Source organism: Tiliqua scincoides, chromosome 2 (assembly GCF_035046505.1).
Source record: "Tiliqua scincoides isolate rTilSci1 chromosome 2, rTilSci1.hap2, whole genome shotgun sequence".
NCBI lineage: Eukaryota > Metazoa > Chordata > Lepidosauria > Squamata > Scincidae > Tiliqua > Tiliqua scincoides.
This window is the reverse complement of record NC_089822.1, coordinates 201,079,415-201,092,944: the sequence shown is the minus strand read 5'-3', so window position 1 is coordinate 201,092,944 and position 13,530 is coordinate 201,079,415. Positions and strand designations below refer to the sequence as shown.

The 13,530-nt window shown below is 42.5% G+C and overlaps 1 protein-coding gene across 4 annotated transcripts in view; it reads right to left on the bottom strand.

The window, feature by feature from the left end:
- Positions 1 to 13,530, bottom strand: part of NSD1 (nuclear receptor binding SET domain protein 1) — a 67,754-nt gene that overhangs the window by 35,178 nt on the left and 19,046 nt on the right. Inside the window, exons 3-6 of one of the 4 annotated variants that reach the window (XM_066613503.1) lie at positions 10,246 to 10,381; positions 9,033 to 9,205; positions 6,615 to 8,244; positions 4,442 to 4,522 (exon numbers count right to left, since the gene is read on the bottom strand). In XM_066613503.1, coding sequence (XP_066469600.1) covers positions 4,442 to 4,522; positions 6,615 to 8,244; positions 9,033 to 9,205; positions 10,246 to 10,381 — 2,020 coding nt within the window. Of the gene's footprint in view, positions 1 to 4,441; positions 4,523 to 6,077; positions 8,245 to 9,032; positions 9,206 to 10,245; positions 10,382 to 13,530 lie in introns of those variants that run through there. The other 3 variants (XM_066613502.1, XM_066613504.1, XM_066613505.1) reach the window with 3 other exon arrangements.

Below are 13,530 nucleotides of genomic sequence, written 5' to 3'. Positions count from 1 at the left end.
CCTTATTCGAAAAGCTTGGAACCAGAAGTGTTTCAAGTTTTTTTGGATTTTGAAATATTTGCCTATGCATAATGAGAAATTTTGGATGGGACCCACATCTAAACATAGAATTCATTTACGTATCATATACATCTTATACACATAGCCTGAAGGTAATTTTATACAATACAGGTCCAACCTTGTTATACACTGATATTTTTATACGTGGATTTGACTCAACACGAATGGCCCCTGCAAATGAGAAGGAATGTGCTGATCCCTGGAAAAGGGGAAAAATGCATCCCTTTTAAATCACAGTTTAAAAAACTGCTTTTCTTATTGAAGGGAAACAGTCGTTTAACAATAGCCTTGTTAATGTGAGAGAGGGCAGTTGGTTGATAATCCATCATTCTCTCTCCAGGCACTTAGAACAGCTTCAGTCCAAGCCAAGCTCCCTCCCTTCCGCCTGAGCACATAAAAGAAAGATAATTACTTTGCTCTGGGTGAAGGGAGGGGTTGCTGGCTCGGAGTGAAGCCTTTCTGAGCGCCTGGAGAGAGACTGATGGATTGTCTGCTTAATGACTCTGGGCACAATCCTAACCCCTTATGTCAGTGCTTTCCGGCACTGGCATAGTGGTACCAATGGGACATGTGCTGCATCCTGTAGTTGGATGTCACTCATGGAGGCCTTCTCAAAGTAAAGGAATGTTTGTTCCCTTACCTCAGAGCTGCATTGCCCTTATGTCAATGCTGGAAAGCACTGACATAAGGGGTTAGGATTGCGCCCTCTGTCTTACATCACAAAGGTCAGCGACACTGTTTTTAAATCACCTAGCAAAGGGACATTGTTTTTTAAATGGATTTGCTTTAATGCAATTTTTGCCATCCATGTGAGTTCTGGGAACTGAACCCTTACAAATAATGACTTAACCTGTATTTAAAATAATTTCGTGCAGGAAACAAGGTATGTGTACACTGAACCAACAGAAAGCCAAGACATCACTATCTCAGCCACCCACATGAACAATCTGTAGTTGTTTGGCATCACCATCATTCCTGATTCTGAATTGATATGCTACTGATAACATAAACAATATGTTATTAGAGCCAAATCCTATGCATGGCTACTTAGAAGTAAGCCACATTATAGTCAATTGGCTAACTTCCAGGTAAATGTGGATAGGATTTCAGCCTTAGAGCAGAATCCTAACTTTCAGTTAGGCTGGCGCAGGCCCCTGCACCGGTCCAGGAGTGTTGCAAATGTGCCATAAAGCACTTTCACGACTACTCTTGAGCCATCTGAACTGGTGCAAGGACATGTGCCGGCCTACTAATGCCAGATCCAGCCCTGGCGCAGATCGGAAGGGGTATGTTTGTGCACGCCCAGGCAGGTCAACGTAGGAGGTGGAAGAGAGTGGTGGGAGAGCCAAATGGAGATGGGTTTTTCAGTGGGGGGAAGGTGGGATAGAAGGGGATCAGTCCTGGGACCATGACAGGTGGAAGGATGCCATATCCAAACCCTCACTCCTAGTCCCTACAGCCTTACGTGGGCTATTTGGATTTGCTCCAACAATTTTTCTGGCGCAGATCTAAGTAGCCCCATAGGGGTGGCTGGGAATCGACATGGGGTAAGGATAAAAATATCCCCTTACCCCAAGTTACTGTCCAGCCACCTCCTAACCTGTGCTGGATATGGCACAGGCCATAGAGCCATACTGTTCCAGTGGAGGTTAGGACTGGGCTGTTAGTCACACCTAAATACTTAACATTAAAAAAAAAAAAAAAGACATACCATTAATACAGTACATTAATACAGTGAAAAAATAATGGTGTAAATACAGTTTTGGATTTTGGAGCATTTCAGATAAGGAATACTCAACTTGTAATACAGGATGTTCTGGCAATTCATATGGAGGCGGCTTGGACAGAAGCCTTGTTCTTACAAATAAAAAATAAAGTGGTAAATGTATTTCTTGACTGTACTCCTTAAACTGTAGGTGGGGGCTTTCCTGACAGAATTATCTTTCATAGATAGGGCCTCAGTATCTGTGGAGGATCCATTCTTGGACCCCCCACTGATACTGAATTTCGCAGATATTCAAATCCGTGATCTTTACCCCATGAACCTCTCCGAAGGGGACCAGAGCTGTACTCTGGTCCCCTTCAGAGAAGTGGAAAAATGCGACTCTAGTTTCCCAATGTTTCCGGTTTCCTGAGGCTTCTCCAGGTCTTAAAAGGCAAAAAAAATCATTTCCGGTTTCCCTTGGTGCTTTTTTTGCCTCTCCAGGTTATTCTGAAACTTGTGATCGTGACCCACTTCCGGTTTTGTGATTGCAAGAAATGGATTGCGATCACAACTTTCACTGTTTACAAGCTGAGGGGAGCCCTGCAGAGAGCTCTGTGAGGCTCCCCACACCCCTTGGACCCTGGCAAGAGGTTAAAAAAAAAACACCCCTGCTCCTGCAGCAAAGCGATCCTGGGGATCACACTGCTGCTTTCCCCCTGCCCCTTAAAGGGAAAGGGGCCATGTTATACGGGTTGGTGGGTCACGACCCATCAGTTTGAGTACCACTGTTCTAGGTGAAGATTTTGAGGGAGCAAGGGGAGGTTCCATCATGCAAGGCTCCATCTCATCAGCAATTTATGAGAACTAGGGTGCCTATTGCCAATTTTTCTTTCTAGCTATAATCCTTTGCACTTCATAGAGCCCTTTCAGGAAGGTTCCTCAACCTTGGGAGACAGCTGCTTATAGAACTGGGAAGCTGATAAGCCCACATACACGTGTGCTTGACCATGGCCAAAACAAACAAAAAACAAATAAAGCAGAATTTGTGTCTTTTCCAAAGGAACCCTCCTGTTTTTGTTCAGACGCAACAGAAAACCATGATTTTCTGCTACAGTAAAAAGCCTCTGCAACTCAACAGGTTTACACATTCCTCCCTCCATTTCTTTCTTGTATTGGGGGGAAGGAGCTTTACTTTTGCTTTGAAATAAACCATAGTTCTGCATTACTTATGACCTCAGATAACTGGAGCTTACTTCCAACTATAGTTAGGGAAAGCAAACCAGGATCAAACTGTAGTCTTACAGGATGAAATAAATTATAGTTCTTTAAGATTGCATGTATTGCATAACTGTATTTAAGTCCAAGTAAAAGCTTTCCCTATGCTTCTCTTGTGCACAAAACAGACAATGCCAGTTACATAATAAGAAACCATGCTTTTCCATTACATCCAAATTGGGCTTTTGTCTCCCACAGAAAAAAAGGCTTTTAAAATTCATTTACGCTTGTCCTGCAACGTATTTACAACTGACTAATTTCTATTAATATTCTTGATCAATATGTCCATTCTTCAAAACATGCTGTCTATTTTCAAAATATGGTACAATATTATATACATAGAAAGGATATTATTAAACTTGAGAGGGAGCTACTAAGGTGGGAACTTTATGTTTTGTAAGTGAACACAAAGTAACATCAAGTAGCACCAAGTGCTTTTGTCTCATAAATTTTGTGCTACACCATTTTTATGTGTCTGTCAGCCTCTCTTTCACAAAGGCAGAGGTGCACTGACTGGCCCCTTCCCTTTTGGGGAATTAATATACCAACTAATGTATGGTGCCATCCTCAGAATAATTACTGATCAAAAAATACCAACAAAGCATTACTACAGAATAAAATTACTACAAAACTACAGAATAAAATTCTGTAAAATTTAATAATTAAAATTTAAATAATAATTTAAAATTATTCCAGTTTATGTCAGTAGCTTACTGAGAGCCCAATCCTTAGCTCAGCACTCCGGCTTTCCACCGAAGCACAGCCACAAACATCTGTAAGGCTTACCGCCGGGCCAGCACCCATGCTAGGCCAGCACTGGCCGGCTCTGGGCTAGCACCAGGCGGGCACCCGTCCACTGCTTGGCAGTCTCACGGACCGCCGAGCTGTGGCACAGTAAGCGGGGGCAGGGAGGAGGCATTCTGGGGAGAGGGGAGGCAGGCAGAGGGCAGAGAGAGGGTGGAGAGGAGGCGTGACAGGGAGATGGGAGGTGGAGAAAGGGTGGGCGGGAGGTGTGCCAGGGGAGGGAGGGAGGCGGGTCCCGTGGAGCTCTGCTCCACTGGATCCCCGACATTCGTATGGGGCTCGGCACCCGACAAGAACGCCTTTACCTTACCAAAGTGAGTAGCCCCATTGTGGGGCTGCTTCCCTTACCTGGGAGAAGGGGACGAAAGTCCCCTTCTCCTGAGGCGCTGCCCGCAGCAGGTTGAGGAGCACAAGATGCAGCGGGAGCCGTTTATGGTGCCGCTACAGCTGTGTGACCTGGGCAACTCAGGATTGGGTTGTGAGTCATACAGCATGAATGTTCCCATACAATAACTTAAAAAAATCAAGGAGAAATGTTCTAGGGGCCACAGCTCAGTGGAATAGGATCAGTTTCACATGCAAAAGGTTCAGGTTCACCTGCATCTCCAGTAGAAAGATTCCTGTCTGGAAAACCACTGCCATTTGGTGTTGACAATACTGAGCTGGATGGACAATGGTCTGAAACAGGAGAAGGCAGCATCTAACGTTACTTGCAGGGATTTTCATTTCTATATGGGAGCATTCAGAAATGCGATCTATCACCTGAAGTCTGAAGCAGGGTTACTCAAACCCCGGCCCAGGGACCATTTGCAGCCCACAGGAAGCCCCCAGTCTCCAATGAGCCTCTGGTCCTCCAGAGACATGACCCAATGCTACTGCTCTCAGCATGAGGGTGACTGTTTGACCACTTGCAAGAGCTGCAGACTGAGGGCTCCCTCCACTGCTTGCTGTTTGACATTTGTGAAGCAGCCGCAGCAAAGGAAAGGCTGGCCTCACTTTGTGCAAGACCTTTTGTTGGCCTTAAGCTATTGCGAGACCTTCATTCATTAATATAAGTTTCAGTTCTAATATATTCATGTATGTAAAATTTATTCAAATCTAAATTAATTATTTTCCCCCCGGTCTCTGACACAGTGTCAGAGAGATGGTGTGACCCTCCTGCCAAAAAGTTTGGGCACCCATGGTCTAAAAGGAATATCATTTGCTCTACCACCTTATGTGTAGAACCGACTATAAGATGCTCTCACTGACTTGAATAGAACTTGAGCAATCTAGTTCTCTGCAAGACTACAGTATGAAGCATCCCCAAATTTCCTTTTCATGAGTCTCTTTCAGCACCGAGCAGCACATACTGCTTTCATGCTGGACCTGAAATACACTATGGTTTAATGTGTAAATAAAGCTTCTGCAAAAGGCATGGGAAAACCAAATACATGTATTTTCAAATCATCACTTATTTTTATGAACCTAAAAAAAAGAACAGAAGCAAACCTGAATTCAGCCCTATAGATGATGAAAACTGTAGTAAGAATAAACACTATAAACTAAGATTTTGCTTCATTTTTTGCAAGTCATGACAAAAATCAAACAAACCCAAACAGAATGGTCTCTTATCTAAACTTTTGTTTTCACACACTGTCAAAGTATCCTAGCAGTAACAACTGGACCTTCTAAGGCATCATTCACACAAGCAGCAGATGAAAAGTTTCTGAGCCATACCACTTTAAACTGCAAGTGATAGTTCACATGCTAGAACGCTTCTCATACAAACAAAATTCCTAGCACAAAGAAAATCACATGTTGGAGAGGAGTGTGCCATCCTTGCAATTTCCCCCATGTGCCAGCTTTCTGTGTAAAGGAATCTTTTTCTTTGCATGAAATATTCCCTCATAAAGCCTACACCAGCAATCAGAAGTGATACAGTCCAGACACAGGTTTACTACTGGCATCTCTTGGATTTTTTTAAATTTTTAAAAATCCCTTACTTTGTATAGCAAGTTTAAACTGGAGAGCCCCAAACTGATAAGTTCCAGTTTTGTATGAACTCTCTTTTTATTTCATTTATCATACACAGTGAAATGTTGTCAAACCTGGCAGGCTTCTCACAGATTCTCCTGCCTCTCTGAATCACCTTTGAAAGGTTAAGAGGCCTGTATTCCAACACTTGTTTCATTTGGCAAAGGCCAAAAGGGACATAAGTGGTCCACTTCCCTAGATCTACTGATGCGCTTACCAGCTTTAGCACTGCTTTGGTTAAAACGCTGCCATCGCTTTTTGGGTGCTACGTGGCTTACATCTTTAGGCTCATCACCCAAGGAGCCTTCTCTAGTCAGTCCTGAATCCAACTCTAGGCACTCCCCATTTTCAAAGGAGCTGTAGCTCTCTCTCTTTTTATCAGATTCTGACTTCATTCTTATACGAACTAAACTGTCATCAGAGGAACTTGCAGAGTCTTCATCAAGGGAGTGTCCCATCAACTCCCGAGACACTTTCCTTGCAATATCTTCCTTTCCATTGTCTAGAGGACTATCAACTGAGCCTTGAGTAGCTCTACGCTGGTAGGGTACACTGTCAGCTGCACTGGATAACCGGTTTAGTGACTTGCTCTTTGATGTTGCATTAGCTACTATTCTGGATAGCTGCTTAGATTTTGGACAGCTGCGCCTTGCGGTGCAGTTTGTACCAGAAACAGTAGAATTTGTGAGTTCCCTTTTGTTAGCACCAGGACGGATCAAGTTTGTTGCGACACCATGTGAAAAAGAGGACTGACCTTCTTTGGGTTTCTGACACTCTGGTTCTTGAATACTATCTCGATTTTTTTCTAATTTATGAGCAGTTCCCACTGTAGACAAAGATGTCAAATCACTCGAAGTGTTACTTCCAGAACTATTGCCGCTGTTAGAACTCCTATAAGAGATTATGTTCTGAGTAGTCATTATCTGTTTCTCTTTTGTCTTACTATCATGCATATCTTTCAACAGCATTAATAAGGTGCTGAATTTATAATCAGGTTCAATAGGCAAATGATTCTGCCCAGAGACAGATGAAAAGAGTAAGGGCATGGTGGTCTTAGGTGGCCCACTGTCTTTCACTTCATCATTCATGGACCTGTAAGACAGCTCCTTCAGTTCTGAAAGCACATGCTTCACAACTGCCGTTTCTATTTCAGCAGAATCATGGGATTTCTCATTTGTGCTGTTTGGCAGTGTGCGATCATCAACCAGCCCGCTTTTGGGAGGTGTATCTAACCGAGACCCAGAAGAACCTTTGGTAGCAGAAAAGCAGCAGCTGGGGCTACATTCATCTTCCTTAAGAGAAGACTCTGTCACAGCAGCAGTTCCTTTATGCTTGCATTTTATACTTCTGAACTGAGACTGTTTTGTATACAGTTGATTTGTAAACCCCTTACTTTGGAGTGTAGTGTGCTTATCTACAAGGGTTAGATTGTCGTTTTTGTAAACAGAAGCCACCTCAGCTGCAATAGATGGCTCATGGAATTCCTCACCTCCTGCTTCAACATTGGAATTCCTATCTCGAGAGCCTTCCAAAGATTTGTGACTTCTATTGCTGCTTTTTGAGACATATGCAGAATGTTTAACATTTCTTTGCCCTGAAGACAGCTTTTTTCTTCTTTTATTTACAGAATCACCATTTTTCAGGACACCATAGGCTGCCGATGCTATACTTTGGTCAAGGGGGTCTAGATCACTGGTACCACTGACTGATGAATCGGAATCCATGTGCTTCCTCTTGGTTTCAGCATCAGCTGCAGAATAGTGCTGTTGTAATTTTGAACTGCATATAAAGCCTGCTGGGTTCTTCTTTTTCTTCAGGTCCACCTGGAGCATTCCCTGTTCACTGCGTCCATTTGAGAGCTCATACTCTGCTTTCATAGGTTTCTTTTCAAATTGTCTCTCTCCAAAAGAAGAGAGCAAGTAGTTTTCCACTGTGCCTTTAGATCCCATTAGGCTCTCTGCTATCCTACAAAGTTCATGAGATGCCTGCTTATCTGGGAGATCTTCAGCAATCATATTCTTAACTTTGCTTACTGGCCCTTTCCCCCCTCCTTCTCTCTTGGATATCTCCAGTTTGGTGCTACTTTTTCTTACTCTATTCCTCCTCCTGGAGTCAGAGCTCTTCTTCATTCGTGATTTAGTGAATGTCTTTCCCTTCTCATTGTTCATATTTTTGAAGTCCAAAGCCAGTGATTTCAAACATCCATTTATTTGCCTCTTTGGCTCATTTAAGGAGCTCTTTATACAAGAGCCCATTAAATCCATATCCTTCTCACAGTCTGATTTGCTAGAAGACGGGGAGCATTTCGGAGTACCATTCTGCTTATGATATTCATTTGTAAGACCGACACTGATCTCCCATTTAGCCATGTATCTCTTGGGAACCTTCAAATTAAAAGAGAGAGAGAGAGAAAGAAGTTATGAAATAAATACATATGGCATGCAAAAGGATATCACACAGACAGATAAGAGTATCTTCCTTTGCAAAGTGGCAGCCAGCACATGGGAATCATGTCAAATGATCCTAACAATTTCAACACCGGATGCTATGGCACTGAATTCTGATGCTTTCAGTCATCCAGACTGGAACAGCCTCAAAAACTTGGTCAGCCTGCATATTGTAGGTGACCATTTTGGAACCGGAAATATTAATGCAGTGCTAGCATCTAAAAAATGTGATACCAGCTTGTAAAAGAATTTGAGCTGATGCCTAGAATTTTGCAATAGTTCACCAGCCCTACCCATCTTATGCCCCATTTGTCTTTCTAAGTGCAAAAGGTTCTCCATCCCTAACACTATGACACGTTCTCAGAGTTGTAGTTCAGTTTGCTGGCCTTATCCTGACTTGCTCCCCTACCTATCCCAGGCAGGACAATGAACGTAGGACATGAACAGGACAATGCATAAGACATTCCTTTATGAGCCACTTCAAAATCCTGAATCACAACAGTCACATTACACACCCTCTCAGAGCAGTTTCAAAATATTATGGACATAAACCAGCCAAAGCTAAGTACATGGACATCCCATTGCTTGTAATTAAGTATGCGCTTAAATCTCTTCAATAAAATAAATGGGGCGAAAAGATGCTTAACTTCAGCTAGATCATGCTCTATGCTTTGTACTTGAGTGGGAAGAACCAAGTACAAAATACAAGACTATAGGAGCTTTACCTTGTGCCTATAGCCTTTTTCTTTTTGCTTCCCTCTTCTCCGAAGGACAGGGAGTTCTTCAAATTGATGTCTTCCTTCAAAGACTACAATAGCTTTTCCTACAACCCAGGCTCTTTCAGATGGCTCTCCTAAGGCTTCCACATAGTACTCCCGATATGGTCTGCGATTTGAAACTATTGAAATAAAAACCAGATTAGCATTTTGCACAAGAGGGTAAAATTAAACGGAAATACATGAACCTCCTTGTCTCCTAACTAACAGACGAAACCTAATGTAGTGTTGTGCTGGTGCTAGCCATAAAGTACATTTGCAACAACTTGCAAGTATGATTTTTATGAGCTCCTGAAAGGCAATGGCTTTAAATAAAAATACTAATCTGCTTAGAGAAGATATATATATATATATATATTTAAAATAAACTGAAAAAATAAGAGAGTAAATTCACTGCATCAGTGTGCCTCCTTGAACATTTACTTTCCTGATCCTTGCTCTCCATAATATCTTGCTCACTGTACTTGAACCAGTCCTCTTGTACTTGTTCTTTCCTGTCAACCACATATAAACTTTTCACATTGTTCTTCTACCATTGACTATTTTGCTGCACAAATATGCATTGTTCTCCTTTATCAAGCTCATGACTGAATTTCTAACAACACCTTTCTCTTGACCATTCTGCAAAACAAGAATGTAGAGAATTCCAGAATCTCTATCACCCTATATCTAGTACTTTAAGGCTATAACCTGAACATATTACCAAGCAAGGAGTCCCACTGAAATCAATGGGATTTATTTTTCTGTAAATCTGCTCAAGATTGTGCCTTGCAATTTCTAATACTGCCCTTTCACTTGCTCATGGACATCCTAATCAACACTTTGACCAGTAGAAAAATGCTATGTATGGAAAATACAGCTATTCAACAAGATTAACAATTAATAATATAGACCCCAGAATATCATCTCCAATGCAGAGCATTAAGGACGCAATCCTAACCCCTTAAGTCAATGCTTTCCAGCACTGGTATAGCGAAGCCAATGGGACATGTGCTGCATCCTGCAATTGGCTGTCACTCACGGAGGCCTCCTCAAAGTAAGGGAATGTTTGTTCTCTTACCTCAGAGATGTATTGCTCTTATATCGGTGCTGGAAAGCACTGACATAAGGGGTTAGGATTGTGCCCTCAATCTTCATCTATGCAATATACCAAATGTATTACCTTTCATTTTTGAATGTGTATCCAGTACTGGATCATGACAAATTTTACAGGGCCACCATGGACGTCTGTTGAACTTTGCCCATACAAGATCTCCAGCTTCATACTTTATTGGAGTAGGTTTCTTTTTGGTTCGACCCTTTGGAGAGAAACAAGAAACTATCCTAAGATATGAGCCTCTCTGGTGCAAGTTTATCCATGCATGTTCTTCAACAAACCCTCAACAATTTCTAAGACCTCCTACACAAAAACTGCAGGAGCTGCCAGCATTTGAAGTGATAAACAGTTTAAATTGGTTAATTGGTGGGAATGAGCAACAAGGGTACACTTATTTCTTTTTAGAGTTTATCTGGATTTTGATATGGATTTTTCTCAGAGATAAGGACTGAGAAAGAAAACATTACGAGTGTCTTTTTTTTCTAAAAATGTGGCAGCACCTTTTTATTGTAGTGAAAGAAATCATAAGTAATAATTTGCAACTTATAAATTGTAAATTACTTAACACTCCCTTTGGTATCTTGAAAGAGCACCAATATTACATTTTGGTGAGTTGTAGCTTTTTTAAGGTATTCAATTAGTTGATTAAAAGAAAGTTAATCATCCAAAATGAATGTGTAATCAGCCCTATAAGCAACCCATGTGTAGACCAAGCATAAGAACATAAGAACAGCCCCACTGGATCAGGCCATAGGCCCATCTAGTCCAGCTTCCTGTATCTCACAGCGGCCCACCAAATGCCCCAGGGAGCACACCAGAAAACAAGAGACCTCATCCTGGTGCCCTCCCTTGCATCTGGCATTCTGACATAGCCCATTTCTAAAATCAGGAGGTTGCGCATACACATCATGGCTTGTACCCCATAATGGATTTTTCCTCCAGAAACTTGTCCAATCCCCTTTTAAAGGCGTCTAGGGTAGACGCCAGCACCACATCCTGTGGCAAGGAGTTCCACAGACCGACCACACGCTGAGTAAAGAAATATTTTCTTTTGTCTGTCCTAACCCGCCCAACACTCAATTTTAGTGGATGTCCCCTGGTTCTGGTATTATGTGAGAGTGTAAAGAGCATCTCCCTATCCACTCTGTCCATTCCCTGCATAATTTTGTATGTCTCAATCATGTCCCCCCTCAAGTGTCTCTTTTCTAGGCTGAAGAGGCCCAAACGCCGTAGCCTTTCCTCATAAGGAAGGTGCCCCAGCCCCGTAATCATCTTAGTCGCTCTCTTTTGCACCTTTTCCATTTCCACTATGTCTTTTTTGAGATGCAGCGACCAGAACTGGACACAATACTCCAGGTGTGGCCTTACCATCGATTTGTACAACGGCATTATAATACTAGCCGTTTTGTTCTCAATACCCTTCCTAATGATCCCAAGCATAGAATTGGCCTTCACTGCCGCTGCACATTGGGTCGACACTTTCATCGACCTGTCCACCACCACCCCAAGATCTCTCTCCTGATCTGTCACAGACAGCTCAGAACCCATCAGCCTATATCTAAAGTTTTGATTTTTTGCCCCAATGTGCATGACTTTACACTTACTGACATTGAAGCGCATCTGCCATTTTGCTGCCCATTCTGCCAGTCTGGAGAGATCCTTCTGGAGCTCCTCACAATCACTTCTGGTCTTTACCACTCGGAAAAGTTTGGTGTCGTCTGCAAACTTAGCCACTTCTCTGCTCAACCCTGTCTCCAGGTCATTTATGAAGAGGTTGAAAAGCACCGGTCCCAGGACAGATCCTTGGGGCACACCGCTTTTCACCTCTCTCCATTGTGAAAATTGCCCATTGACACCCACTCTCTGCTTCCTGGCCTCCAACCAGTTCTCAATCCAGGAGAGGACCTGTCCTCTAATTCCCTGATTGTGGAGTTTTTTCAGTAGCCTTTGGTGAGGGACCGTGTCAAACGCCTTCTGAAAGTCCAGATATATAATGTCCACGGGTTCTCCCGCATCCACATGCCTGTTGACCTTTTCAAAGAATTCTATAAGGTTCGTGAGGCAAGACTTACCCTTACAGAAGCCATGCTGACTCTCCCTCAGCAAGGCCTGTTCGTCTATGTGTTTTGAGATCCTATAAGCAATCAACCTTAGTTTTTCTCCACATTCATTCAGATAAGAAACCAAGGGCAATGTACTTTTATCATATCCCACTGGGATTAGTGCACCTATTTCAGCACATAAGTTGCTCTTCTCATTTTGGACAAGAGCTACTGAACAAAACAGGGGGCACTGAGAAGAGATGCAATTAATAAAACAGGAAACAGGTCTTTAGATTACCACTAGTTTAGGAGCAATATTTTATGTTGTTGCAGATACACAGATGGTATTTTTATAATTTTTAGTGATTGACAACAGTTGTCTAGATTTAACTACTGGATTAATTATCTACTTGTATGTCCCAATTTTTCTGTTAAATCAGGTACTGTGATAATATTGTGTATCCTGAGAACAGTAAATTATTATTATCATCAACATAGAAACATAGAGCTGGAAGGAACCTAATAGGTCATCTAGTCTACCCCCCTGCCTATAGCAGGAAACGCTCCTAGAGCATTTCCAACAGGTTCTTGTCAAGCCTCTGCTAGAAGATCTCCAGTGAGGGAGAGTCCAACACCTCCCTCAGCAATATATTCCACTGACAAACCACCCTTATGGTCAGGAATTTTTTCCTGATAACCAATCAGAATCTCTTCTCTTGCAATTTGTACCCATTGGATCTAATTCTACTCTCAGAGGCAGTTGAGAACAAATTTGTCCCTTCTTCCATATGATAGCTCTTCAGGTATTTGAAGACAGCTATCATATCACCTTCTCTTTTCCAGACTGAACATACCAAGTTCCCTCAACTTTTCCTTGCAGAGTTTGTTCTCCAGCCCTTTGACCATCCTTCTCTGAACCCGCTCCAGCTTGGCTGCATCTTTCTTAAAAAGAGGTGCCCAGAACTGGACACAGTACTCCAGGTGAGGTCTAACCAATACAGAGTTCAAGCAGAACCATGACTTCAAGATCTCTCTCCTGATCTGTCATAGACAGCTCAGAACCCATCAGCCTATCTGTGAAGTTTTAAATTTTTTGCCCCAAAGTGCATGACTTTACACTTAAATTGAAATGCATCTGCAATTTTGCTGCCCATTCTGCCAGTATTCTGCCATTCTCCATGCGACTTGGTAAGTATCCTGCGCAGGGGGTGTGTGATGCAGGGGGATGGCATTGCAGTCCTGTGCACGGCGCAACACAGGTCCGTAACCGCATTGTACATTCTGGCATGTTTAAATGTTTTAACATTCT